This window comes from Thermobia domestica, chromosome 1, assembly GCF_964235325.1.
Source record: "Thermobia domestica chromosome 1, izTheDome1.hap1.1, whole genome shotgun sequence".
Lineage (NCBI taxonomy): Eukaryota > Metazoa > Arthropoda > Insecta > Zygentoma > Lepismatidae > Thermobia > Thermobia domestica.
Window position 1 is genome coordinate 163,439,065 of NC_137454.1, and position 25,614 is coordinate 163,464,678.

General features: G+C 35.2%; 1 protein-coding gene across 3 annotated transcripts in view; it reads left to right on the plus strand.

Annotated features, from left to right (window-relative positions):
* The window catches only part of LOC145690533 (NFX1-type zinc finger-containing protein 1-like), a 154,732-nt gene that overhangs the window by 84,804 nt on the left and 44,314 nt on the right, over nt 1-25,614 (plus strand). For all 3 annotated transcript variants that reach the window (XM_081765512.1, XM_081765502.1, XM_081765521.1), the window contains exons 2-4: nt 10,772-13,788; nt 19,611-19,694; nt 23,980-24,251. In XM_081765512.1, the coding sequence (XP_081621638.1) occupies nt 10,845-13,788; nt 19,611-19,694; nt 23,980-24,251 (3,300 nt within the window). In that variant the 5' untranslated portion in view covers nt 10,772-10,844. The remainder of the gene's footprint in view (nt 1-10,771; nt 13,789-19,610; nt 19,695-23,979; nt 24,252-25,614) is intronic.

Sequence of the window (25,614 nt, forward strand, 5' to 3'; positions counted from 1 at the left end):
ATCAATGAATAGTTAAGCACTAGAGTATTTCTCCCCTCCTTGTCTATTTTACTATTGTTTCCAGATTTCACACTTGTTTTATGATTATATTATTTTGTATTTAATAATTCAGTCATGTTTATATTCTGTCACTTATGACTATTTCCATGACCTCTTACTAACATAGTATTAGAGTATATTATAACAAAAAAAAATCCTGAATGTATTGAAAAATTAGGGATATATCATAGATTAAATATGTAAGCACAGAATTCTACTACGGGTTATACCATCCTACTTTTCATTACCATCTATCACCAGTCAATTGACAGATCTTAAAGGTTTTTGGTACTTTTGGTACTTTTTATTACTCTTTTGGTACTTTTGTATTTTTATTGCCTTTACTTGAAACATGAAACAGCTTTCGACAGTAGTTCCACTACCATATTAGCCTGTGTTCCACCAACATTCAGAATGATACCTTCCTTGCTTTGATAGCAGCGAAAGTCTCAATTATATTATCAAAATCCAAAGTGGATGCTAGTTCATTTTCGATAGAAAGAATGTCCAGATTCGTGAATCTTTCCTGACTCATTGTGGAACGCAAATATGATTTTATCAATTTCATTTTGCTGAAAGGCCTTTCACACGATGCGACAGATAAATGCAATGTTATCAAAATCTGAAGAGCGGTTGACAAACTTAAGTAAAGTTCAAGCTCCATTGAAGATACATATTTCAGGATGCCTTGTGGAGAAAAGTCAAGCTGTTCTTTAGCTTTCTGAGCACACCTTAGTGAACGGATTATATTCTTACAATCCTGAAATAATTCTAAGCCATCCAGGTCATTCGGGTAGAACAAAGCCAAATCAGAGCAACAAGCTTTTAGCCTGTCCTCGCTCTCATCACATCTAGCTGCTGCACAAAGTTGGCCATAGAACACAGGAATCCAAATCTGTCGTTCAGGTCATGCATCTGAGTAAAATGATCATACACTTGTCTCAACTCATCTAGAATTTCATTGGTAGAGCGCTTCACTTTGGCCTGTGCAATCAGGGGTTCATTCTTTGCTTCTCCAGGCATGCATCTCTTTTTCCTGTGTGTATCCACAGTTATGTTCCATGCCCTGCAACTTCCTTCAGGTGCAGATACGATTTCCTTCCCCAGCTCAAGTCTCCAGGTACCAATGGTGTCAACCAGGCTCTGTAACTAAATAATGTTTGATTGAAACTCAAATCCTGAGATTGAAGGAATTTTTGGATCCGATCAATATATGAGATCTGCAAACCAGAAATATAGTAAAGCGATGAAGTTAAATGACTGGATGCTTGCAAGAAGAAGACCAGCATCTCCTCTAGTATCAAGTGTTTCAGTCAAAGTGTCACGCAGATCTTCCAACAGATCAAATACTTCATCCAATTGACTATAAAGTGCCTTCAAAGCTTCTGTTTCTGAACTCCATCTAGTGTCAGTTTTACGTTTCAGACCAATCTTTACGTGATTTTGCAGCACATTCCATCGATGAGTAGATTTAGAGAAGAATACCAAAAACGTTCCATTGTTCCGAACAAAGTGTTCGCCAAAAAGTTAACGTGCCCAGCATGTAAGCCACAATGTTCAATGAATTATTGTTGCAAGGAACGAAAATGGCCAAAAGACTTATATTCCGTATCAAACTTTGAACTCCAGAATATTGCCTGGTCATTGTAGGCTGATTTTATCACAAGATTATTCTCTGCAATCTTAATATCAAGCCTATCACGTTGTAGTTACTTCACTATTTCAGCCGAAATACTCTCAGCAGTTTTTCCTTTGACAGAGATAAAATCAATTAATGCTTCCCGAACTTGAACAGAATCACGTATGTCAACAAATCGAAAGATTTGTAACAACTGTTCCACATGAGAACAATCAGGAATTGAATTAAATATAATGCTGAAGTATTTTGAATATTTGAACACTTGTTTTCTTATTGAACATTTTCTTCATTCTAAATTTGTGGGCTGAAATGTAAATTCATATACCAAAAAACAAGAGCAGAAATGGGGAAACCAGCTAAGCAAAAGGGTTTTGGTCGCTGAAAATTCGACTTGTAAAGGACAAAAGAAAAAGACAGAAGAAAAACAAGTTTATTTGCGACTATAGCGTCTGCACCAAAGAGCTTTCAGTTACCAACAGAATGCTAGTACCCTAATAAAGCATTACGTTCATCCCTTCTTTCTGTCTTTCTCTTGAACTGATACGTGAATAAAAAAATAAACGGTGATGTTTTAGGAAGCAGGCTAGCAGATGGGGCCCCATTACTTGCATCATAAGAGCTTAGAATGTAAACAACACAATATGCTTTGACTTTCTTTTATTATATTTTAATCTACACAGCTTTTCCCTTTAAATTTCTCTGAGGTTATTGAACAAAGTGAAACTTTTATTTTATTCATACTTTAATCGACATACATTTTTTTCCTTTAAATTTCTTTGGGGCCCCAAGAGAATAAAACTTTTATTATTTTATTTATTTTTCATCTACATTCAACTTTTGTCTTTGATTTTCTTGGGACCCCAAGAAAGTGAAACGTTTACTTTATTTTTCACCTATATTCAGACCTTTTTCCTTTAAATTTCTTTGAGAGCCTCCAAGATAATGAAACTTTTATTTTATTTATTTTTAATCTACATTCAGTTTTTTCTTTAAATTTCTTTCGGGTCATCAAGAGAGTGAAGCCCTAAGATTATAGCTTGTATAGCTTATACAGAAATCCGGCACTGATTAGCTTTATTAGACAGATATTTCTGTTGTTTCATCCATTTGGTGTAATATTGATTGACAATTAATTACCTTTCCTTTTAGGGATGGTGTGGATTATAAACCTTGCCAGCCGTTGTACGGCTCATGCTAACAAAGTTCTTTATTAATTATTTTTTACCTACCGTCGGGGGCCCCCAGAAAGTGGGGCCCGGGGCGAGGGCACCGCTCGCCCCGCCCTTACGCCGCCACTGCATAATACTTCATATATATTTAATATATGTATTTTACGTGGTACTGTTAATATTCCCAGTATTATGAAAAGTTCACAGCAGCTTTTCCGATAACTGGAATGTGTAGTAATTCTTATCGCCATTTTTTTGAAAGAAAGAAAAAAAAAATAGCTTAGGTGAAGTTCCCCAGAATATGCGATATATGGCATCTCAATTTAAAAAAAAAAGGGGGGAATAGTATATTGATAGTATACGTGTAGATTGGCTATCTAATGTAGCTACTAGAGATCTAATTGTGTATATTGCTGAGACTGTTTATTACAAAGAATTTATATGGCAAGGCATTTGATTTTGTTGTCAATATTTATACCTAAAAATGTTGCTGATTGCACATATTCACAACTTGTATTATACAGGTATATTGAGATCCAAGAAAGGTGATGTGTAACCTGCCTTCCAGAACTGGAAAACAAATAATTGGTTTTATCCGAGTTCAGCATTAATTTATTTTCATAGAATCAGTTTTCTAATTGCACATTAATAATATTTATTTTTCTTTGAAATTCTTCTCTACACCTAGGGACGATCATTTATATACACAAAGATCAGTAGAGGGTCTAGCACTGATCCTTGAGGGACACTTATCTCGTTAGGTTGTGGCCTAGACATAGTATTTTCAATATGTGATGAGAGGGGACTTAAGTATGTTATTTTAACAACCTGTTGTCTTTGTGACAATATGATTCAAGCCGCAAGTGTCGCTACGCCTCTTATGCCATACTTATTCAACTTTTCTAGAAGTATATTATGGTCTATTCAGCCAAATGACTTGTGTAGGTCGCATAGTATGCTTACAGGCTAGCCTGTTATCCATGTCTATATTGATTTTTTTAGAGGAATTTATGAATTACAGGGTTCCTACTGGTGAGGGTAGTCAGGGAAAATGGTGCAGGTCAGGGGAAATCAGGGAAGATCAGGAAAATTGTATAAAATATATTTTTTCTAACATTAATTGTACACCAATTTCTGGTTCATCATCATCATAGGTATTCTGCCCTTACTGGCAGGTCACTTGCAGCAGCCGAGAAACTTCCATGCTCCACGGTCCTCCGCAAATCTCTTCGTCTTCACGTATGATCTTTCTGTTTTTATATCATCCATTAATTGTAATCTCCTTCGCCCCCCTGCCTCTTTCCCACCACCATACCCTCTAGGATGTCCCTCATGATACCATTTCTTCTTAGGCAATGTCCCAACCAGTTTCTCTTCCTCTTCTTAACAATATCTAAAATTGTTCTTTTCTTCCCTCACCATTTCTGACACTCACTCATTCGTTTTCCGCTCAACCCAACTAATTCTTTCCATCCTTCTCCACATCCACACTTCGAAGGCTTCCAGTCGTTTTTCATCACTTTTATGTAATGTCCACGTTTCCGCCCCATATAGTACAACACTCCACACGAAGCATTTTATGAGTCTTTTTTCTCAACTCTCTATTCAAGGTCCCACAAAACAGACTTTTCTTCGTCCTAAAGGCTTCTTTCGCCATTCCTATCCTTGCTTTATTTCACGTTCGCACTTCATGTCATTACTAAGAATACTACCCAGATATCGAAAACTATTCACTTGTTCTATTGGCTCCCCTCCCACTTTTATATTTGACACAGACCTCTTCATTCCAATCACCATGGCTTCTGTCTTTCTAACATTTATTTTCATCCCATATTCTTCAAAGCCCATCCTCAGGTTTTCTAACATTTTATTGATTTCCTTTTCAGATTCTGCAACAAGCGCCATATCGTCTGCAAATCTTTTGCATCTAATCATTCTACCTCCTACCGAAATGCCGTCATCATCATGAAACGCTTTTTCATTATCTCAATTTCAGCTTAGCCAACCTTAAATGATCACAGTATGGGACGTTGCTCAGATTTTTATGGGATTTAAGTGGAATGTACGTATGAGCAATTGATTACTATTTGTCTCTATAGAATAAATGTTCCCATATATAAATATTCACCGTTATTTATTCCTTATTTATATATTAGCGTCATCTGACACCTGTCATGAAAGTCAGGGAATTTCCTCCCAAAGGTCAGGGAAATAGATTTCTCCAGATCAGTAGGAACCCTGGAATATCGGTTTATGTTGATTCACCTTGCAGGAAGCCATGTTGAGTGCTAGTAATGACGTTGTTAATCTTTAAAAACGATTGCATTCTATTACAAATTATTTTTTAAATTATTTTTGAGACTTTAAGTAATAAATTTACCGATGTATAGTTATTCACATCTTGCTTCTAACACTTTTCGTCGGCAAGAGGGTCAGCTATTGGATAAATGCATTTCTTGAGAGTATATTCAGAAATTCCATCAATACGTGCTGACCTATTATTTGTAAGTTGTTTTACCAAGGGTATAATTTCCTGAGTGTTAGTTGAAGACATAAAAATGTATCCGGTACATTACTAAGAGAATTTAACTATACTGTTCTTGTGGGCCTTGCTAATGAGTTTTCTATTTCGGAAGCTGTCGTAACGTAGTAGCTATCGAAAATTTCAACTACTTCAAAGAGTTCTGTAATTATTTTGTTATATTTCTTAATTATTATTCCGTGCACTTTTACTTTTCCCCAGTGTCTTGTTTTATACTCTCCCATGCTGATTGAGTTATATTTTTGCTTGATTTATTCTATTGCTCAGTGTAATAGCTAATTAAGAAAAGTATAATTCGAAGTGATCTCACTTGACATGTTTAATAATTTCATCTCTTCACAAGAGGTAATTATCCCACATGTAATCCATTTCTTTCTCGGTCGATGCCCAATTTTAACTACCTTAAAAAGGAAAGCTCCATCGAATATTAATTTTAAGTTTCTAAAGAATGTTGAAAACATTTCATCAATTGATGAGTGTATATTAACAGGTGGTAACAGATACTCACTTTCTAGTAGGTAGAGAAAATATTCGATATTGCTTTCAGCAAGATCACTTTTTTTTTTTTTTTTTTTTTTTTAAATAGCTTTTACTTGTTAGTTCTTCTTTTCATAAAATGTATATACCTAGGTATTACAAGCATTTGGCTAAGGTACCTGTTAAAGCCCAAGTTTGTTTCCTTAAAAGAAGAGTTACCATTATTAGTTGTTGGTCAGTATATTGTCAGTAACATTTTCAGAAGTTATGGTGATATGCATGGAGGAGTGAATCATGTCATATATGCTAAATGATGATCATACCGTATATGATATGATACGTAATTTTGCGCTATCATTGCTGTTCTTGCTAACATCTATATTAAAATCACCACAAATAATTATATGATGGTATTTAGTTTTTACGGTATACATTATTCGTGTGCCTGTTCGCGGGGCCATTTTTTTTTTTTTTTTTTTTACGAGTAGCTTTACCAGGGTTTGAGTCCGACTGGAGTCGAACCTCGGTTCAGCTGAAAACGCTACAGATGCGAGGATTCGTCCGCTGGGCCGCCTGAATATGACTTCCCCTCCTACTTCACTCCTATACCAACCCCTCTCCGAACGTATTCCAGGGCTTTGGAGAAAGGAAAGTCTTAAAAGTGGAATAAAAAATAAAAAAAACTGCGAGCGCCAAAGAAAATGCTTTGCTCCCGATCTTCTCTCATATGACACATGCTGCATAGCTGAAAAAGGAAAATGTTTCTCTAATTTTGACTTTCTGGGAATAGCTGCACTGACTTTCATTGTGTTGTATAATTTATTCAAAAAGGAAAATATGTAGCCAGAAAAATTATTAGAAATTAATTAACGAAGAATATTGCCAAGTTACTTATAAAAAAAATAATGTTTTAAGTGAAAGTCAGTTCAGCTAGATTCCTATGTAGCAATACTCAAAGCTTTGTTGTTCTGCCTAAATTGAGATTAGAGGTAATCTGAACTTGATTGAATAGAACAGATAACACTGAATTTGGATAACATTGATAGAATTTTTAATTTATATAAGAAAAATAGCAACAGATAACAACATATGATGAAAACATTTGCATTAAAAAAAATGACATACTTATTCTATTGAACTTTTACTGTAAAGGTTATTAATTTTTTTTAAAAAAAATGAATTTACTACATGAACATTGAAATAGCTTTCTAAATTTTGAATGTCTGCAAAATTACATAATGCTGATATGTTATATTAATACAAACTGCATTTTAAACCAAATTACGATTCTTTAATTAAAATGCAATGTTTGTAACAAGATTTTAAATTACAAGTTAATTGTCATAATTCTATTTGATAAATTTGAATAGTTTTCCTATCGTATACAAATTACTTGCATTTACAATACCAGAATCGAATCTATGGACAAGCTGGTTGATTAGTTTGATCAGTTACTTAAATGACGGAAAACTTTTAGGAAAGTAATTGAAAAATAGCAAGATAGAATATTGCTTAATGAAAATTTAAGATTATAGGGTTCATGACCTTTAATTTTGAGTTACTTGAAAGAAGATTGACAAGGAAAATGAAGTATAGTGAATGATATATTTTTAGATTATATAAAATTCAGTTTCATAATTTTCTTTATATTTATGAAAGCAAACTAATAATACTAGTTAATACTAATACTAAAATACCATAGTTGTATTTACACACTTCACATAGATGATTCACACTTAACATAAACATACATTACTATAAATCAATACACAGGAAATTAAATCACAAACCTACTTCTAGAGATCGATCTTTCTTGGCCAATATTTATACTCTAAATTACTTTAGGTCGTCGACGCCTAGTTTACCTAACAACTACCTATAGAAAGACTAAAGTCTAAATATGATTTTAAAATTAAACGTAATACTTTATGTTCGCTTACAAACATTCCGTCATATGTATTCCATTTTCTTTACTTCGTACAATAACCAAGAATTATCTGTAATACTTTCTTTCCAACAGTGGGAATGTAGTAGTAATCTATCAATAACAAAACAAATATTTCTTGTTTTAAAATAAAATCTATTCCTCTCCCTTGAAATACCTTTATCTTAGCGGGCTGAATAACTTAATAGTGACCAATTATATTCGGAAGTTATTATTTAAAATAATTTATCGTAAGTTACATTTCGATTTTTTTTATAGATTATATTAATTAGCAATGAATATGTATAATAACTGATGTTTCCAACCTTCTATATAAAATAAAGTATAATGATATATAAAAAAACAAAGCTAGTTTCTGTAGTGATGAAGATACGATGATTTAACTGCACTTGAAAAAATTTCATAACTCACTTCAGGATTCTCTCTAAAACATATACAAAAAAAATGTATTTCAAATTAGTTTATCACTGCATGATCAAACTATAAATTTAAAAAAAAATGAGTAGCGTTTCTGGGAAGTTTGCCACTAGAAATCCCTCAAACATTAATGTTCTTTCATCACTTCAATCGTGGGCAAATGACTGTTGAGTCAGTAGCAGTCAACATCTGAATAAATGTGCCAAGAAAAGGAGTACTGTAAAATGATAACAGAGTCATGAATAGGTGTGGCGAAAGGTAATGAAATGGATGATAACCACCGTGGCCATGGAACCGTGATCCATCGTACATCCAACAGTCTGATTAATAACAAAAGATTTAAACAGCCTACCTCAGTTTTAATGTGTGAAAACTCTCGATCTCTTACGTCGTTGTTACTCGTATACACTCGAGATTGGAGGCTGGGGGTTGAGTCCTCTCCTTCCCTCTGCGACAAGAAAGAAGTAAGTTCTGGTACCGACATCTCGTTGAAGCTTACTCGCCAAAACATGCTACTACACACAAATACACTGTCCAATACACACATCATCAGGAGAGAGAGAATCTAGATAATGAAGGATGTTCGGCACATTGACGACGACGACACTATCGTCTGTAACTATTTATGCATGATGATTTTTGGAATATACAAAAAAGAAAATGTTCACTACGAACGAATAGAATGCACTATCCACCGTGGTGTCTGTTCCAGTGCTTCAGTACAACTGCCTTAGTTTTTAAAATTTTGCCTTTCTCTCTCTTCTGTTAATTTTGAAATTTGTGTGTGTGTGAGTGTGTAGTTCGTTAAGATAGTTGGGATTTCTTCGCCACCCGAGAACAATAAATTACCCTAGTGACAGCAAGGGTGTCCTGTTGGATGCTGAACACGATGACCACTGCCCAATTTCGTGAAAGAAAACGTGGACAAAAAAATACATCCAAATTGAAACAAAAATAGGAAAACAAAAATACAAATTTTTATTTAACAATATAGATACAATTGTGAGAGGTGACGACTGTCATATAGTGTTAATTAAATTTAGAAGTCTTTCTGTTTTACAAACGATATATGTCTTCATTTGGGTCCAGGGTAACGATATATTATGACACTTTTTTTTTTTTTTTTTGCGAGACCAATATTTTTCTGGCAGTATACTCTTTAATTTTTTTTCCATTGTTTGAATACCTAATGCTCGAGGATTATTTGTAGACAAACGTTGTTTAGTCAATATACATACCCCATCACCATCATGTGTGGGAACCTTTCTACAACACTTTGCAACAACATTATAATCTGTAAGGAAGAATATTTCATTAACCTTCTTCACCCAGTGTTCAGAGGAACATTTACAATCTGCATTAATTTGATTTATGACAACTTTAAAGGTCAATTAGTTTGTTACGCAAAGATTCAATATTTAGGTGAACTATTGTAAAGTTACAACTACCTGATTCTGTTTTATTATCCATTTAGGCAAAATATTCTGAATCAGATTGGGACATTCATGCAGTTCAGAACAGTCTTCTAGTTTCCCTGATTTTGATCATGATAAAGGGATAAGTGTTTGTTTCAACTTCTGCAATCAAAATTTGTTGAGAATGACATCAATCATCATTGAGAGTTAATTTTTCCCATTGGTGTTCAAATGTTTTTTACGGTATGTTCTACTGATACTTTCTTTGTTCAACATTTTTTTTATTGGCTGACTTCTGGTGTTCACCTGCCATGTTGCTATACTACGATAAAGATTAAAATCTATTGCGAACTTGCAACATTAGTTGAATTTACACGCTCTGGGACTTTGGTTAGATCCTGCGGTGCATTTGAGCTGCTCTTAACTACTTCTAAGTTGTTACAGTAGGGCAAGCACGAGCTTCCCTTATATGTGATAGTTCAACTTGGAGATCAGTGACGTTCATTTATAAAACTTGTATTATTTCTTTCTTTGTGACACAATTTTATATTAACCTGATTCAAATGAAGTACAGTTGTTCTGACCTTACACTAATTTGTTCGTTGAATTTGCCTTTTACATTTTCTTTTGATTTGCCAGTGGATATGCCAAGTACTTGTACTCTAGTTTTATCTCTTTCTAATAGAACTTTGCTACCCGACTTCTTAATTATTTTTGTTATATTATGGATAGTATATTTAAAAAATAATGAAAAAAATACTAGCGGCAAACAGCCATCTCAATCTAAACATATCACATTTTTCGCACACTATTGAAATTTTTCTTCTTACCACGACAAAGTAACGATCATGAAAATTCCGATTTCGATACTGTACATTAAAAAAAAAATAAAATAAAATAAAAATAAAAAAATAAAAAAAAAATAATAATAATAATAGTAAATATTTCCGACTTGAAGATTGTATTTCGTTCACATTTGAGTGAGTATGTTCTTCCAACAGGATCATTAAATCAGTAACATTTATATCTAATTTTTCATCTATATATTTGGAGTGTTTGTATCATTTCGTAAATGGACAGAAGAAATGTCGTAACAACTATATTTATCTGTATTATTTTGTGTTACAGGAGGAAATGAGATGATACTAGAAGATAAATGACTGCGATATAAGACATTGAAGATTCAGGCATTCAACTTAGAATGGAGAGTACTGAACTTAACCCTGCAGATGACTGTATTCAACAAAACCATCGAGTACTACAAAACGAACAATCAAATGAGTTAACTACTCCATCCATATCAGAGGACGACGAGATCGGAATACAGAGTACAATTGTGTGTTCTTCGCTACCCGAGGGTGAGACTCCTAACAAGAAAAGTACTTACGAAGAATCAGAAACAAGTAGAGATGAAATACTTTTTTCCCCAAGACGTAAACCTGTGAACTTCGTCGGAACACAAATTGTGGTGAAGACGGAAGCTGAAGATGAAGAATTTTCCTTATCAATTAAGGACATTGAAGATTCAGGCAATCAACTTAGAATGGAGAGTACTGAACTTAACCCGGCAGATGACTGTAGTCAACAGAACCATCAAGTACTACAAAACGAACAATCAAATGAGTTAACTACTCCATCCATATCAGAGGACGACAAGATCGGAATACAGAGTATAGTTGTGTGTCCTTCGTTACCCGAAGGTGAGATTCCCAGCAAGCAAAGTATTTATGAAGGATCAAAAACAAATAGAGATAAAACATTCGTTTCCCTAAGTCGTAAATCTGCCAAATTCGGAACACACAATGTGGTGAAGAAAGAAGATGGAGATGAACCATTTTCCTTTCTAGTTACATCAACGAAGAAAGATGACGAGGAGGAAGACTCAGACATCAGTAATTCTTCTTTTGAAACACTATCAGAATCAGAGGTGGACATTAATGATTCTTCTGGATCGTTTCTAGAAACAAGTGAAACAAAAGAGGATGGCGATTGGTCTCTACCGTCGTTGCCAGAGACATTTTCAAACTCCACCAGTCATATGCTACAACATTCAAGACAGAAACGGTCACACTTAGTGAGAAACGAAGTCGCTCTTTCTGTGAAAAAACGTAAACGAAGTCAACCTTTAAGAAGAAGCCAGAGTTTGCGAGTAAGAGGAAACCTACGTAAATCTAAAGTGCAGTCGTCTCAAGCTCAAATTTCGCTTGATGATAGTGTAATTCCTGATGCAAAATGTACAGGGCTGGGACAGGATAGTATGTTGACATTAAGAATCAAACTAGAAGATAGCAGAATTCAGGAAATACAAGAAAACAACCCTGATACCGATAGTGAAGAAGAACCTCCTAATAATTTTAGAGAAATTAATTCGTTTTGTTCTGAAGATATTTTATCAGAAAACCCTGTCTTTTTTAGACCAAACCGTGTGAGGAATCAATATTCAAATGTTGAACAATATTTGGACATTCACTTTCGTTTACTTCGTGAAGATATTGTTGGGTCATTAAGAGAAAAAGTACATACGCTTAGAAACCAGAGAAACTACAGAAACTATACTGTGAAATTGAACAAAGGAATCAAATTTTTTCGACCGCGTGTCTTAAGAGGTAAACTGTGCTACGAGTTTGAACTAGAATGTCTAGGCAAGATGCACGAAACACTAAAATACGGTTTCCTCGTGTGTTTTACTAATAGTAAATGTGATAATGTTTTGTGTGGAACAGTAATTGACAGAAACCTTAAAGAGAACAAAATATTCGTTGAATTCTCTGAAGAAGGAGAGCCTCTGTTGTTAAAATCTGACTTCTTAGTAATGGGATCAGAAATTCATTTTGAACTGTACAAGCAGGTGTTGGTTGTTCTACAAAGAATGGAACCTGATGACTTTCCTTTTCAGAAGTATATTGTCAAGATGGGACATCGCATACCACCTCCTAAATATTTGGGAAATGAATTAGTGCCCTTGAGAGACATATATAACTTCGGCAATAATTCTGGTAGCGGTGACCCTTGTCTTGATGACTCGCAGTGTAATGCGCTCTGTTCTGTAGTGGGAAAAGAACTTGCGATTATTTCAGGTGGTCCTGGAACTGGAAAGAAATACTTGGCTTTAAAAATTTGCAATTTCTTGCTGCGAAATGTTTCAGTTTGGCAAGGGAAATACCCAATTGTAATTCTGTGTGCTACAAACAACACTTTAGATCAGCTTTTGGAAGGGTTGACGAAGGTTACGGAAAATCTGGTTCGCATAGGAGGAAAATGCCGACGTGTTGGTACTCAGAAATTTCGCCTGAGTGAACTAAGAGGAGGCTTCGAAGACTTAAAAGATGCATCTTCAAAATTGCAGGAACACGCTACAAATCTAGAAGCAATGCGATTGTTTTTACAAGAAATTGATGAGAACAAGAGTATTGTATCCTTGGAAACATTAAGAAAATTCGATATAATCAATAAGAAACATTGCAATTGTCTTACGACTCACAGAAGCCTTATAGTTGACTGGTTATATAACGCTAACTTCAAGTATGGAGACGATAGCGAGCTCTTTAATTCTAGAAGAAATGTAGAACACTCAAAGAACGATGAGGGTCTTCAACAAGTCTCAATGGACGTTGAAGAAATTGATCGATTAGAAGAGGATACTCTGTTTGAAGTAAATGTGTCAAATGTGTCAGATCGAAGTTATCAGCATGTAAAATTTGAACTTACTCTTGAGGATTTAGATAAGCAGATAGCGTCTACCTCTGAGAAATTAGGATCAACTGCTGCAGCTGACGAGAAGAATACTTTATCAGCTAATCTAAAGTCATTAACTCACAAGAAACGTTATTTCCAAGATAGATTTAATCAGTACTCTCTTGTAGATCAAGAAGCACTGCAGCGTCTATTAAAACACCAAAATTTGTGGGATTTCGTACCCAGCGAACGTTGGGAACTTTATAGGTGGTGGGTTAGGAGACTAAAACAAATGTTACAAGAAGAAATGAGCGTTTGTGCAGCAAAATATCGCGCAGCGTATGAAAATTACATGAAACTTCAACTGCAGGAGGATTTACGTATCATGAGGCAGTCAGAAGTTGTTGGAATGACTATTTCTGCAGCGGTTAAGCACCAGGCAGTTTTACGTGCCTTAGAACCACAAATTGGTGAGTACTGAGTTTCAACATTTTAAATATATATATATGTATTTCAGTGCAAGAGTTTTAGTATATTTAGTTACATTATGAAGATATTTTTGTTGCTGAAGACAGAAAGAAGCACTGAAACATTTGTATAAATATTCTGATAGTTCTCCCGCTTTACGTTCAATTGAAATGTTGAAATAAGCCTTTGAACTTAAAAAAGATTTTTTTTTTAATTTAATTTATTGGTTATTATAGAAATTTAGACCGTTTTTGATAAGCTTCATTTTGCATTTGTGTTTAGGCACATACGACATGAAACTGAATTTAATTTACTTTTTTTCTATGTTGTCTTGTACTTTTTTTTTCTCGTATTACTATAGAGTGCCAGAATGACAGAAACGAGTAACCTTGTTATGCTTTTCTCTTGTTGTATTATTATTATTTTGTTTTGAATCATATAAATGTAAAGAGCATGTTGCGTTTAGGACTCGCTAAAATTTCGAGAACTCGTTTTGAAATAGTAAAAGCTTCATGTACACTTTCATCACAGAACTTGCCATGTATACGGAATTTACAGAAATGCCAACGCGTATACATAAAATACTGTGTGGTTACGGCAAAAGAATTGTACCATGGCGTATGAAAAGAAAAAAGAAAAATATGCTTACATAATAGTTAGGAAAGAAATTACATTAAGAAATTAAATAACACTAATCTTGTCTCTTCATCACAGTGAACGTAAGAAAGAAAGAAAGAAAGAAAATACTCTATCATTTGAACATTGTTTCCAGATTTTATGACTGAAGAAAGTGTGAGTAGGTCAAAGTCTCAGCAGGTAATCTAATGAAAGGAGAAAATGTTAGAAAGAGGGATATGACAGGGCTCGCAGAAACCATTGAATAGAAAGCAATAAGTATAATAACTAAGGCCCGGATTTTTATGTTTTTACATATTTTTTCCTTTGTATGTACGCTGGTGAAAATATGAAATGTTCGCAAATTACGAAGTAAGGAGCCATATAAACCAAAATCACATTACATATTTTTACATATTTTGACTTCTGTTACATATTTTCCGTCTACTGTACATATTTTTAAATAAATTCAGTTTTCTTGCTCCTTTTCGCTAATTTTCTTTAAATAATACGCAAATAAAAATAGGCCTATATATGGAACAATAACTCAAAAAGTACTTTATTTAATTATCTGTATTTTTCTCTCTCACTTTGTTCAACCGATTTGCATTGAGGGAAAGCTGGGTTAAACCAAATCGTACATTCTACCAAAAAAAAAAAAAAAAAAAAAAAAAAAAAAAAAAAAAACCGTCGTTATCGCTTCCAATCCTGAAAAAAAAATCTGTTTTCTTATATATAAATAAAGAAAACAATATAAGGATTTTTGTGCTTATCGCCTTTGCAAGCAGACGCCACTCGGATGTGTGCCGACAAAACAAACTAAAACGCATACAGTTGGCTGGCTTTCTCACCTTTTTTGTATGTGCAACCTCTACGGAAACACAAGAAACTCAACATTGTGCAGGGAGAAACAGGTGCGAAAATTGCCCGAAAGTTCCAGTCAGTTTTGAAGAGGAATCCAGGATACCTAACATTGAGGACTGCATGCAGGACATTGGATGGAGAAGAAACGGAGGCCCCTGGGGAAATCAGTCCTGGAAAATGTCATTTGCTGAAGGTCGCGCCTGTCACTTCCTGCGACGTGGAGAGGTCTTTCTCAGCCTATAAAAGGATCCTGACTGACCAACGACTCTCTTTAGCTCCTGAACAATTGGAAAAGTATGTAGTGGTTCATTGAGCATCAGCAAAGTAAGCGCTTTTTTTTTCTAAGATTTTTTTCATCATATACAATAATGTGGTTTTCATTTTTTCTGAGACAATTTCATTTGTTACTAGTAAAAGCTTGAAGTATCTGTGGCAAGTTAGAGAATTTTTCGAATACCATCATATAAAATACTTAGTGGTTCATGGTAGGGATGGCCACAAAGTTCCGGTTCCGGCGGAACCGGTTCCGCGAGGAACCGGTTCTCTGAGATCCGGTTTTCAGAACCGGTTCTGGAACCGGTTCCGGACCTGGATCTGAAAACCCGGTTCCAGAACCGGATCTTAAGAACCGGTTCCAGATCTGGATCTGAAAACCCGGTTCCAGAACCGGATCTTAGGAACCGGTTCCAGATCTGGATCTGAAAGCCCCCAAAGACCCGTAAAGGAAGCACAATGTTCACCTTCAAAAATAATGCAAAGAGGACCATGCACTTGTGCCTTCCCCGCCGAGACCCGCTTGTGCCCCCAGAAAAAAAATTTGGTCCACCAGTGGGTGTTTAGCAAAATGAGTTGGCCAGTTTGCCTGTCTAGCCAATGAGTTTGCCAGTTACCCACTTTATTTAGCCAAATGAGACAAGCTGCCGCCGCCTGGGCGCCTGCCTGTCGCTTCCACCATTTCATCTAGGATACTGTTCACAGCTTGCCAGCAGCTCGCGTTTAGCGTAGGGATGGTAACAAAGTTTCGGTTCCAGTGGAACCAGTTCCGCGAGGAACCGGTTCTGTTTTCAGAACCGGTTCCAGACCTGGATCCGAAGAACCGGTTCTAGATCTGGATCCGAAGAACCAGTTCTAGACCTTGATCCGAAGAACCGGTTCCAGACCTGGATCCGAAAAACCGGTTCCGGAACCGGATCTTCAAGAACCGGATCCGTTCAGACCCGAAAACCGGTTCCGCCAGGAACCGGTTCTGGTCATCTCTAGTTCATGGTGCGCTCCGAAAGTAAGCGCTCGTTATTTTAAATATTTTTTTTCTCCTTTAATATTCAATAATGTGGTTTTCATTTCTCCACGAGACAATTTTAGTTGTTCTTAGTGAAAATTTGAACGTATCAGTGACAAGTTAGTGACAAAGTTTTTCCATTGCGTAAAATATTTAGTGGTTCATTGTTCGTCCCAAAAGTAAGTGCCTTTTGTTTAAATACATTTTTTTTTTTGTGTTTATATGTTCAATAATGTGATTTTTTAATTTCTTTATACATATTTTCATTTGTTTCTTCTGAAAATTTGTACTTATCTGTAGGAAGTTATTTACACTTGTTAAGCTTTTATTACATAAATATGTTACAGTATATTAATTAGCTAAGAAAATAGCACAGACACAAAATAAACACGAAAAAATATTTTTACATATTTTTATATTTTTAACATATTTCTTACATATTTCATTGATTTTTGCTACATATTTATGTACATATTTCGGTACTTTGGACTACATAAAAATCCGGGCCTTAATAATAACTATAATATGAGTTTCTGAATAAAAAAAAGGTAGGATAGAAGAATGGTAACGAGAATGGGAAGAGTATAAATGAAGGAATTAGAGCGAAAGAAAAAATATATCATATATTTAATCAAGTAAAGAGTAGAAAGTTACGAATGAAAAGAAATGTCACTAATATAAAAGCGAATTAACGAAAAATATAGGCTTTCTTGATCATTATGATTATTATTATTTCTTAAAATAAAAAAGTTATTCATTTACAGTTTCTATTGCGTCTGGAATTAAATATACTGAACGGTTTTAGTAAACACTGTCACCTTCATCGTTAGATTTGCGTAACTCACATGCATCTCTTCTCACAATGTGATCATGCACTTTTGTGTGTTCAGAGCTGAAGAATGATATCAGCAAACTTAACAATGTGAACTATTAAACCAAACTCTGTAAAGCACGTAAATATTTATTTATTAATACCGAAACTTTCTATGGGAATCCCCACCTTCGTCAGCGGCTTATTTACGAGGGTTGAGGAATAAGTCATGACAACCTTGTAATATTTCGACAACCGAAGGTTGTATTGAGAATGCGTTGTATGCATCTGGAAGAGTATCCATAATGGATATTTTGTTGGTAGGAATCATGAAAGAAAACCCAAGCAACCCTGTGACATACACATGTATTAATGCACATTACAAAAACTCGCCTCATTATGAAAAACTCTCAAAATACTCATGGAAACCCAGCAATTATTTTAACCGTATGAAAATATAGTCGGCTAATGCAGACTGAGAAAGGAAGCCTGACACCAGTACTTTATCCTCTGGCCAATAGGTGGCTCTTTGTATTGTACTGGTTGAGCACGGGACACTGGGAAAACAGTTGTGAGTCAGCTGTGGTGTAAAATGGAAGCGACCAGAGTGGAAAAGCGATCGTACATTTAAGTTACAATCCTTGTGGTGACGAAATGCGATAGAAGCGTTAAAGAATAATGCTATGCCATATCGAACTGTAGCAAGATGGGTAGGAGCTTTTCAACAATGATGCCAAGCAACCAGCGACATGGGACGGTCGGGATGTCACGTGCCATGTTGAAACATTTGTTGTGGAATGAGAAGCGATGGACAGTTCGTGAATTAGAGGCGGAGACTGGAAGCACACCATTCATAATTTTTTGACGCAAGATCTGAGCCTATGTAAGGTTGGCTCGGTGTGGGTTCTACATGCCCTCACGCAGATTGAAAAATTGACTTAATATGCAGTTTGTTCCAATCACGTACACTCATGTCCAAAATTATTGTCGCATGTCTATAAATATATTGTTGTAGAAATATAATTTGATAACTAATTCGCCCGGTATTCTTATGATGTTAGTATGTGTATAATCGGCAGACATGTATGTGGAAAATTTCATGTCAAAAGAGCAGTAAATAAGAACAATATAACAAAAATAAAACTTTCTTGTCCATTTAGCAACATTTTGTTTCACTCATTCTAATTTTCGTATTTACAGTTCTTTTCCTATGAAATTTACCACACATATACATTTCCACATTATACACACAGTATCAGTGTTAAAAGTACCCTGCAAAATCATTATCAAATTATATTCTTACAAGAAGACATTTATAGATATGCGACAGTCATTTTGGACATGGCTGTACGTCGGTATAAGAATGAAGGCAACCAATTTCTTCCCAAGATTATTGCCATGGATAAATTATGGGCCAGGGAGTTGAAATTAAAATCCTCAGATTGAAGACATCCAGAATCACCGTGTAGGCAGAAGTTTCGGCAGAATCCCTCTCCCACACGATTGATGGTGATTGTGGCATATGACACAAGGGGAGTACTTGTTTGTCACATTGTTCCTCATGGCACCACAGTCATCGCCACATTACAAAGACTTCTGCAGTGACATCTACGACGTTCCGTTAGGGAGAAGCGTCGTGATCTGTTGCATAATGCAATCAAACTGCAAGATAATGCAAAGCCACATAAGGCAGCTTGTGTACTGCGCCAATGGGGATGAGAAGAATTGGAGTACCCAGCGTACTCACTGGATTTGTCACCGTGCGATTTTGTCTCACTTCGAAGGTGAAGAAACCAATGCGTAGTAGACAACATGCAACTCACCTGGACATCAGAAATGCTGTACACCACTTCAGCCATGGTGCTGCCGATTGTATTCAACATCTTCTGCATCGATTGCAGCGTGCTGTGGATAATGCAGATCGTTTTAAAGGTTTATTTAAGTTTGTTTAAAATCGATTTCAGCGTGTTGTGGATAGTGCGGGAGATTATTTTGAGGGTTTATTGTATTGAGATGAGGTTTTGTAACATATGCATTAATACGTGTGTAAATTTAGGGATGAAAAAGTATTGTGCTCAATTTTGAAATCTGTAAATACATACTTAATTAAATCAACTTGCATGAAGAAATATAAAATGATAGAAGAATATTACAGTTGTGACAGTGATTTTCATTACAGTTACCAGCATATACAATCACTGAAATTTGTTTGCCAAGTGAAGTAATTTTTCACATGACATTTTGTTCCTTTTCAGTTATAGTTATGGAAGCTGCTCAGATCCTTGAGTCATTTCTTGTGGCTTGTTTAACATCCAGTTGCCAGCATTTAATTCTAATTGGTAAGTAAATTGTGATAATACATTTTAGTTAAACTAGGTTGATTGTATGATTTCATATTTTAGTATATCAACAGTGTTCTGTAACATTAGTGGTTAACCTTTATCATCTTTCGTAAGGGAGATCTGGATTCGATTTCTGAGGGAGTAGATATTTTGATTCTTTGCAGGGTTGCCACTTACTGAGAGCTCTAAAGCCGTGTGGATGCTATCAAATGAATTTGAGATTTACAAGTAAGTCTACACTATTGTCAGACAGCTTGTTCACTCTGCAGAAATGGTTCGTTTTTAAAGTTGTAATGAGACATAGTTTGATTTCTTTTTTGTTATTTTGGTGTAGACATTCAGAGAGAATCTAAAACAGTTTTTATGTGTGTTTCTCTTGTTATTTTCCAGTTGTTTTAAATAATCAAATGCCTTCTACAAATTGTTCATATGAAGGAAACTGTTTCATTCAGAATACGAAAGAGTATGCAATTTGAATAATTAAAAGTAATAGTAAAATACTAATATTGGGTAATTTGTATAAAGATGAATAAGTACTAAACGGCGTGACAACATCTTGGCATTTGAAGGCGGCGCTTGAAGTTCCCTTTAAATGCTGCTAGCAAATGAGAGGCCAGCGGTATTACCACATTTATATTGTACACATCCACTTCTATCCTCTGCCACCTGATCGTGCTGTAGTTTGTCTACTTAGCAATAGCCACGCCCCTTTACCATTTGGCAACGTCGCGCTAGAGCTTGCGCTTTATTCGTGTAGCTGAAATGCCAAGATGTTTGTCAGAGGCTTTAGTGAATACAATATCACCTCTCGAACAAAATCAATCTATAGCAAATGAGATTTTTCTCACTGTGACATGCAGTTCCGTCTCATGTGAACTTGGCTTTGATGACGTTTCATACAGAAGTGACGTAATGAAGACGAGGATGTTTATTCCCTTTCCATCTCTAAATCAGTAAGACCGTGGTATTTGTCGGGGTTGGAATTTTTTGTGAACATGAATACGACACTTACTTTAATTTTTTTTATGTAGTTTGCCTTTTTTTCTTTTCTCTTTCTTTTTTTTTTTCAGCTGCGCCACGACGAGTTACAAGTTATTTAATATTTACATTTTTATCCGAACCGGAGCTGAGAAACGGCAGACAAGAATATAAGTACCGTAAAGTGAAAGTATATATAACTGAACTAAGCGTGAACAACAAGTTAGAAATTAATTTTATGCATAAATAACAAAACCTGGTTTAAAATGTATAGTATATGTAATGACACTCAGCACGAATTATATTACATTTAGAATAACATTAAGGTTACAAACAAACAACTTTTTATTTTATGATATTTACGGCCGTTTTTAATTCGGAGTTTACGGTGGCTCTGTGGCTCGGTGGCTCTGTAGTTAATAGTGTAAACTGTGTTATATTCACAATGATTTTGGACCGGTTAACTCATTCGGGGTTGTCATGGTTCTGGCGTCGAGTTTTAACTAATCACAGGAATTTCACAGTAAGCTCCACAGGTGATGATCCAGCTACGTTTATACTAATATGTTTATGGGTGCACAACTTCCATTCTGGCTTTTACTTATAAAGATCCCAAACAATGTACAACTACTGAGTGTGCAGGAACGTAGGAAAGTATTATAATACGACAAAACAATGTACAACACACGATGTGAAACTTTACTGACTAAAACACTACTGATAGTTGAAAAAACTTACTTTAAGATTTAAATATGCACTTTTAATTTTCAAATTAATGTTTCGTCTTTAAAATACTTAACCCAGGCAAGGGGAGTTCACTTGGCACAAAAATATAAAGTTAAACTTGGAGCAGCACGGACGAGAAGGTCCGACGGTTTCGACTGGAGAGGCTCGAATGAATTTGCTTGTTTAACCAGCTTTCACATATAGCAAAGCGTGGACAAAAAAGTAAAAGTTTCGAAAGTTTAGACACAAAGGCGCAGCTACCAAGCATATGGATATCACGTGATTAGGATTTTTATCTTTTGACCATATATGGTCTTAGGATTGGAGCTAAACGTACCAACACAAACACAGGCATACCAAGCTAGTGAGAGAAGGCTTTGAATTATATATATATATATATATATATATATATATATATATATATATATATATATATATATATATATATATATATATATATATATATATATACGAGGCTTGGTTAATTAATTTTAAAATTAACACTTTTTTTTTTCATTTTAATTTAAATGCGATAAATGGGCTTGGGGGCCAGTGACATCAGGAATTTACAGGTGTGTATCGAGTTGAAAACATGTCAGTAAAATTAAAATCAGTAGCGTTATTTATCCAGCACAAAAGCTCGACTTCTGTTTTCTGTTAGATTAGATGGATTAAACTAAGGTTTCGTTTGAATATTCTAGCAATATAAAAGAGTGACGACCAACTTTTCAGCACTATACAGCCGCAACTCCGTTTAAATTTTGAGAAGCCAGTTTATATTGAATAACATACAAAAGGGAACACTTCTGCATTTGTGATGGGGAAACAAATCGGAAGTGCTACTTCATGCAACGGTGTTAGGGGTTTCCGGGGATTTCGAAAAATCAAAATAGCCTCCTTGGTTTTCCGAAAACATCTAGAAGAGGTTAAAGAACGGGAGTCAAAGCTGTAAAATAAGCAGAAAAATATGAATAGTTCCAAAATTACAAGGGATAGAAACAATGATCAAGTGCAGTCTTGTTCCTCATAAAAAGTTGCATCGAATCACACGAGAGTGTACGTGTTGAAATCGGTGACCCTAAGACGTATATTTTTTTTTATGCCATAGAGTTTTCACATTCTGAAGCGCTGCAGCGGTTGAGAGGAATTTTATCCATTTTTCAGCTTTTCTTTTAATGTTTGTCACAACTTTGCATATAGTTCTTGATACTGTGGACTGATGAACGCTAACATCTGCAACGCCAGTTTGAAAGCCAGAGTCTCCAATATAATGCAAGAAAACCCTCATCATCTTCTCATTATTCAGAGCCCCATTTCTAGTAAATCCCTAAGTAAATACTGTGCCGCCTAGACGTTTATAGCCATGCACATCAGAATCTCTTCGAACTTTGTACACTTTTCTTCTTGGCTCCACATCTGTCAATTCAGGCATTTCGATCCATTCTCACACTGTGAAACACGTACTGAGGTGGTTCACGAAATTTGTAGATTTAATCTCATCTAGTTGAGATTATACGCAACTTTATGCATACGAAAAGTGGGAAATCACAGTGTGATTCATACCTTCTGAGTATTTACTCAGGTGCTGAGATTAAACTCAAATGACGTCACGTTGTCTCGTATTTTACGCATACAACCTTGAGATTAATCTCAAAATCTTGAGCAAAGAAGACAACTTACTTTCATATAATACATATTACCCATTGGGTGCAATTGACCAAGATTTGATTATAGGATGATGTTCACCTGATAAGAATTGATATATCTCTGCGTGCGCAAAAGCTAATTATTTCTGTGATAAAATCATCGAAAATTAAGACGGATAAATTTGATACGGGAGATTTTTCTGAAACAAGAAAGCATTATAGTAGCGAAGAACCTTATGGATTCTGAAGCTTCAAGGATAAGATTGGTCTCATTATGCGGTCTCTCTCTCTCTCTCTCTCTCTCTCTCTCTCTTTTTTAGAGAGAGAAAGACACACACACACACACACACACAAAAAAAAAAAAAACTATAGGGGAAAGAAAATACATTCTGGTATATCAAGATCTAACATGCTGATTTACACTTACCTTCACGAGGATTGCAAAAATTAATTTTTGGGAATGAAACTAATTATTCTGAGCGCTTAGTATATTGTTCTATAATCCGATGTGTTATGAATGAAACAGGTCACGGTGGCTCACTGTTAGAACGCAGATTTCGGGTGTATGAGGTCTCTGGTTCGGTTCCTGGCTAAGTAAGTTTGAGGTGGACGATACCGTGTCAATGGGTTTTGTCAGAGTACTCCCGTTTCTCCCACATTCTCATTCCACCAATTCTTTCATCATCATTCACTTGCTTTATTCATCGTCATCCTTAGTCGAGAGAGAATAAACGTGGGACGTTAAACTGAAATATTTCATTTCATTTCATGAACGAAACAGAAGGGAAATCAATAACATAAAATGCTAACTACCTCGATGTAAAAAGAAAGTGAATTGTGTGTGTGTGTGTTTTTTTTTTAGCACTATAGCAATAATGTAATACACGATTAATTTAAATGTAATTAATAATGATTTCTTTTTATTTTTATAGGCGATCATCATCAAATGCGAGCATCAGCATTGCAACCGTCGTTGGCCAAAGACTTCCACATGAATGTCTCCTTATTTGAGAGACTGATAAACAACAACATCGCTTACGATCAGTTGGAAGTGCAGTATAGAATGAGACCTGAAATCTCTCAGTTAATCGCTCCATCAATCTATTCTCCATTCGAGAATCATAGTTTGGTTTGCCATTACGATGATGTGATGGGTATGAAGGATAATGTGTTTTTCATTACACATGATTTTCCAGATGACGAGGTAAGGGTCTTTTGTATTAGTAATGTGTAAAATTATGGTATTGGACTTTTTTTTTTTTTTTTTTTTGCTGACACAAATGATTCTTTTTTCTTTCTGTGAGTGACTCGTCAGTATATCTCATTATCTCTGTTTTTTTTTTTTTTTTTTAATTTAATGTGACTAGGAAGTTTAATTTTCCCATGCTTTATGAAGGATATTTGCTATAAAAGTGGAGTGATCTGAGTGATGTGGAGTGATAGGAGTTCAACGTTTCTTTTCAATATCGCGACTATATGAGACAAAACTTACTTAAAATCCGAATCACTACATGAAGATTGTATCCGAGACGCGATATCCTCACCGAGGATCAAATTCTGGTCCAAACACACAGAAGAGCAGATGCTGGTCACTTTCCCAAAAAAGAATGCTATGGATGGTAGATTTGATCTATGAGATTTAGTCTGCTCCTCAACCAACAACAGACTTGTATTTCTGCTCTTTGGTGCTTAGTTAGTCAGACATGTTCTGTACGGTCCTGACGATTGAATTAGATATTAGAAATAGGAGAAATATGTGGCTGAGAGCGGATTGGTTGTTAGATAATAGGTAACGTACCGGCACTATGTCCCAGAGAATCGAGTTCGATTTTAAGTCAGGTTGGAAAAATGAAATCTTTAATTTTTACGTCCCACGGTTATGCCGGTTAGGCTAAAGGAGACGGTGATGATGGGTGATGAATGAAATGGTGGAATGAAGAAAGTGGGAGGAAACGGGAGAACCCCGATAAAACCCACGCACACGGTGTTTGTCCACTACAGGACCCCAGCACCAGAGGTGAACGCTCCACCATAAAGCTGATGGGCTTTAATTTATTTAGAGGAAAAGGACAATAAATGGAGAGAAAATATGTACATATAATACAGGGAAAAACAATTTTAAAAAATGTTATTAGAGTATAACGGGAAAGAATTGTCGAAGGGTGCTATCAATCGATAAATCTTGTTAAATTGAACAAAATGATACAAGTGAGTGGAAATCCTGATGCGTAGTTTTGGAAAATCAAGTAAAAGTTACTTTTAGTAAGCCTAAAATTATTGATACTGTACGATAACCACGCAACATTTTAAGATGAAGCTTGTACTGAAGTATACATTATTCAAGCTTCTGATTATAATACTAGCAGGACGGCACTATGCAGTATGTTTAACGCTAGTTTGATAGATAAAAGATTATGACTACCTCTATTAAAAGTTTTTATTTTTGTTTTAACTATAGCATTGTGAAAAGATGAGACATATATGAGTTAAACCGAACAAAATAACACGCTTGAAAGTAAATTCTAATGCGTAGTTTTTTGTTGAAAAAATCGATTTTTTTATTTCGT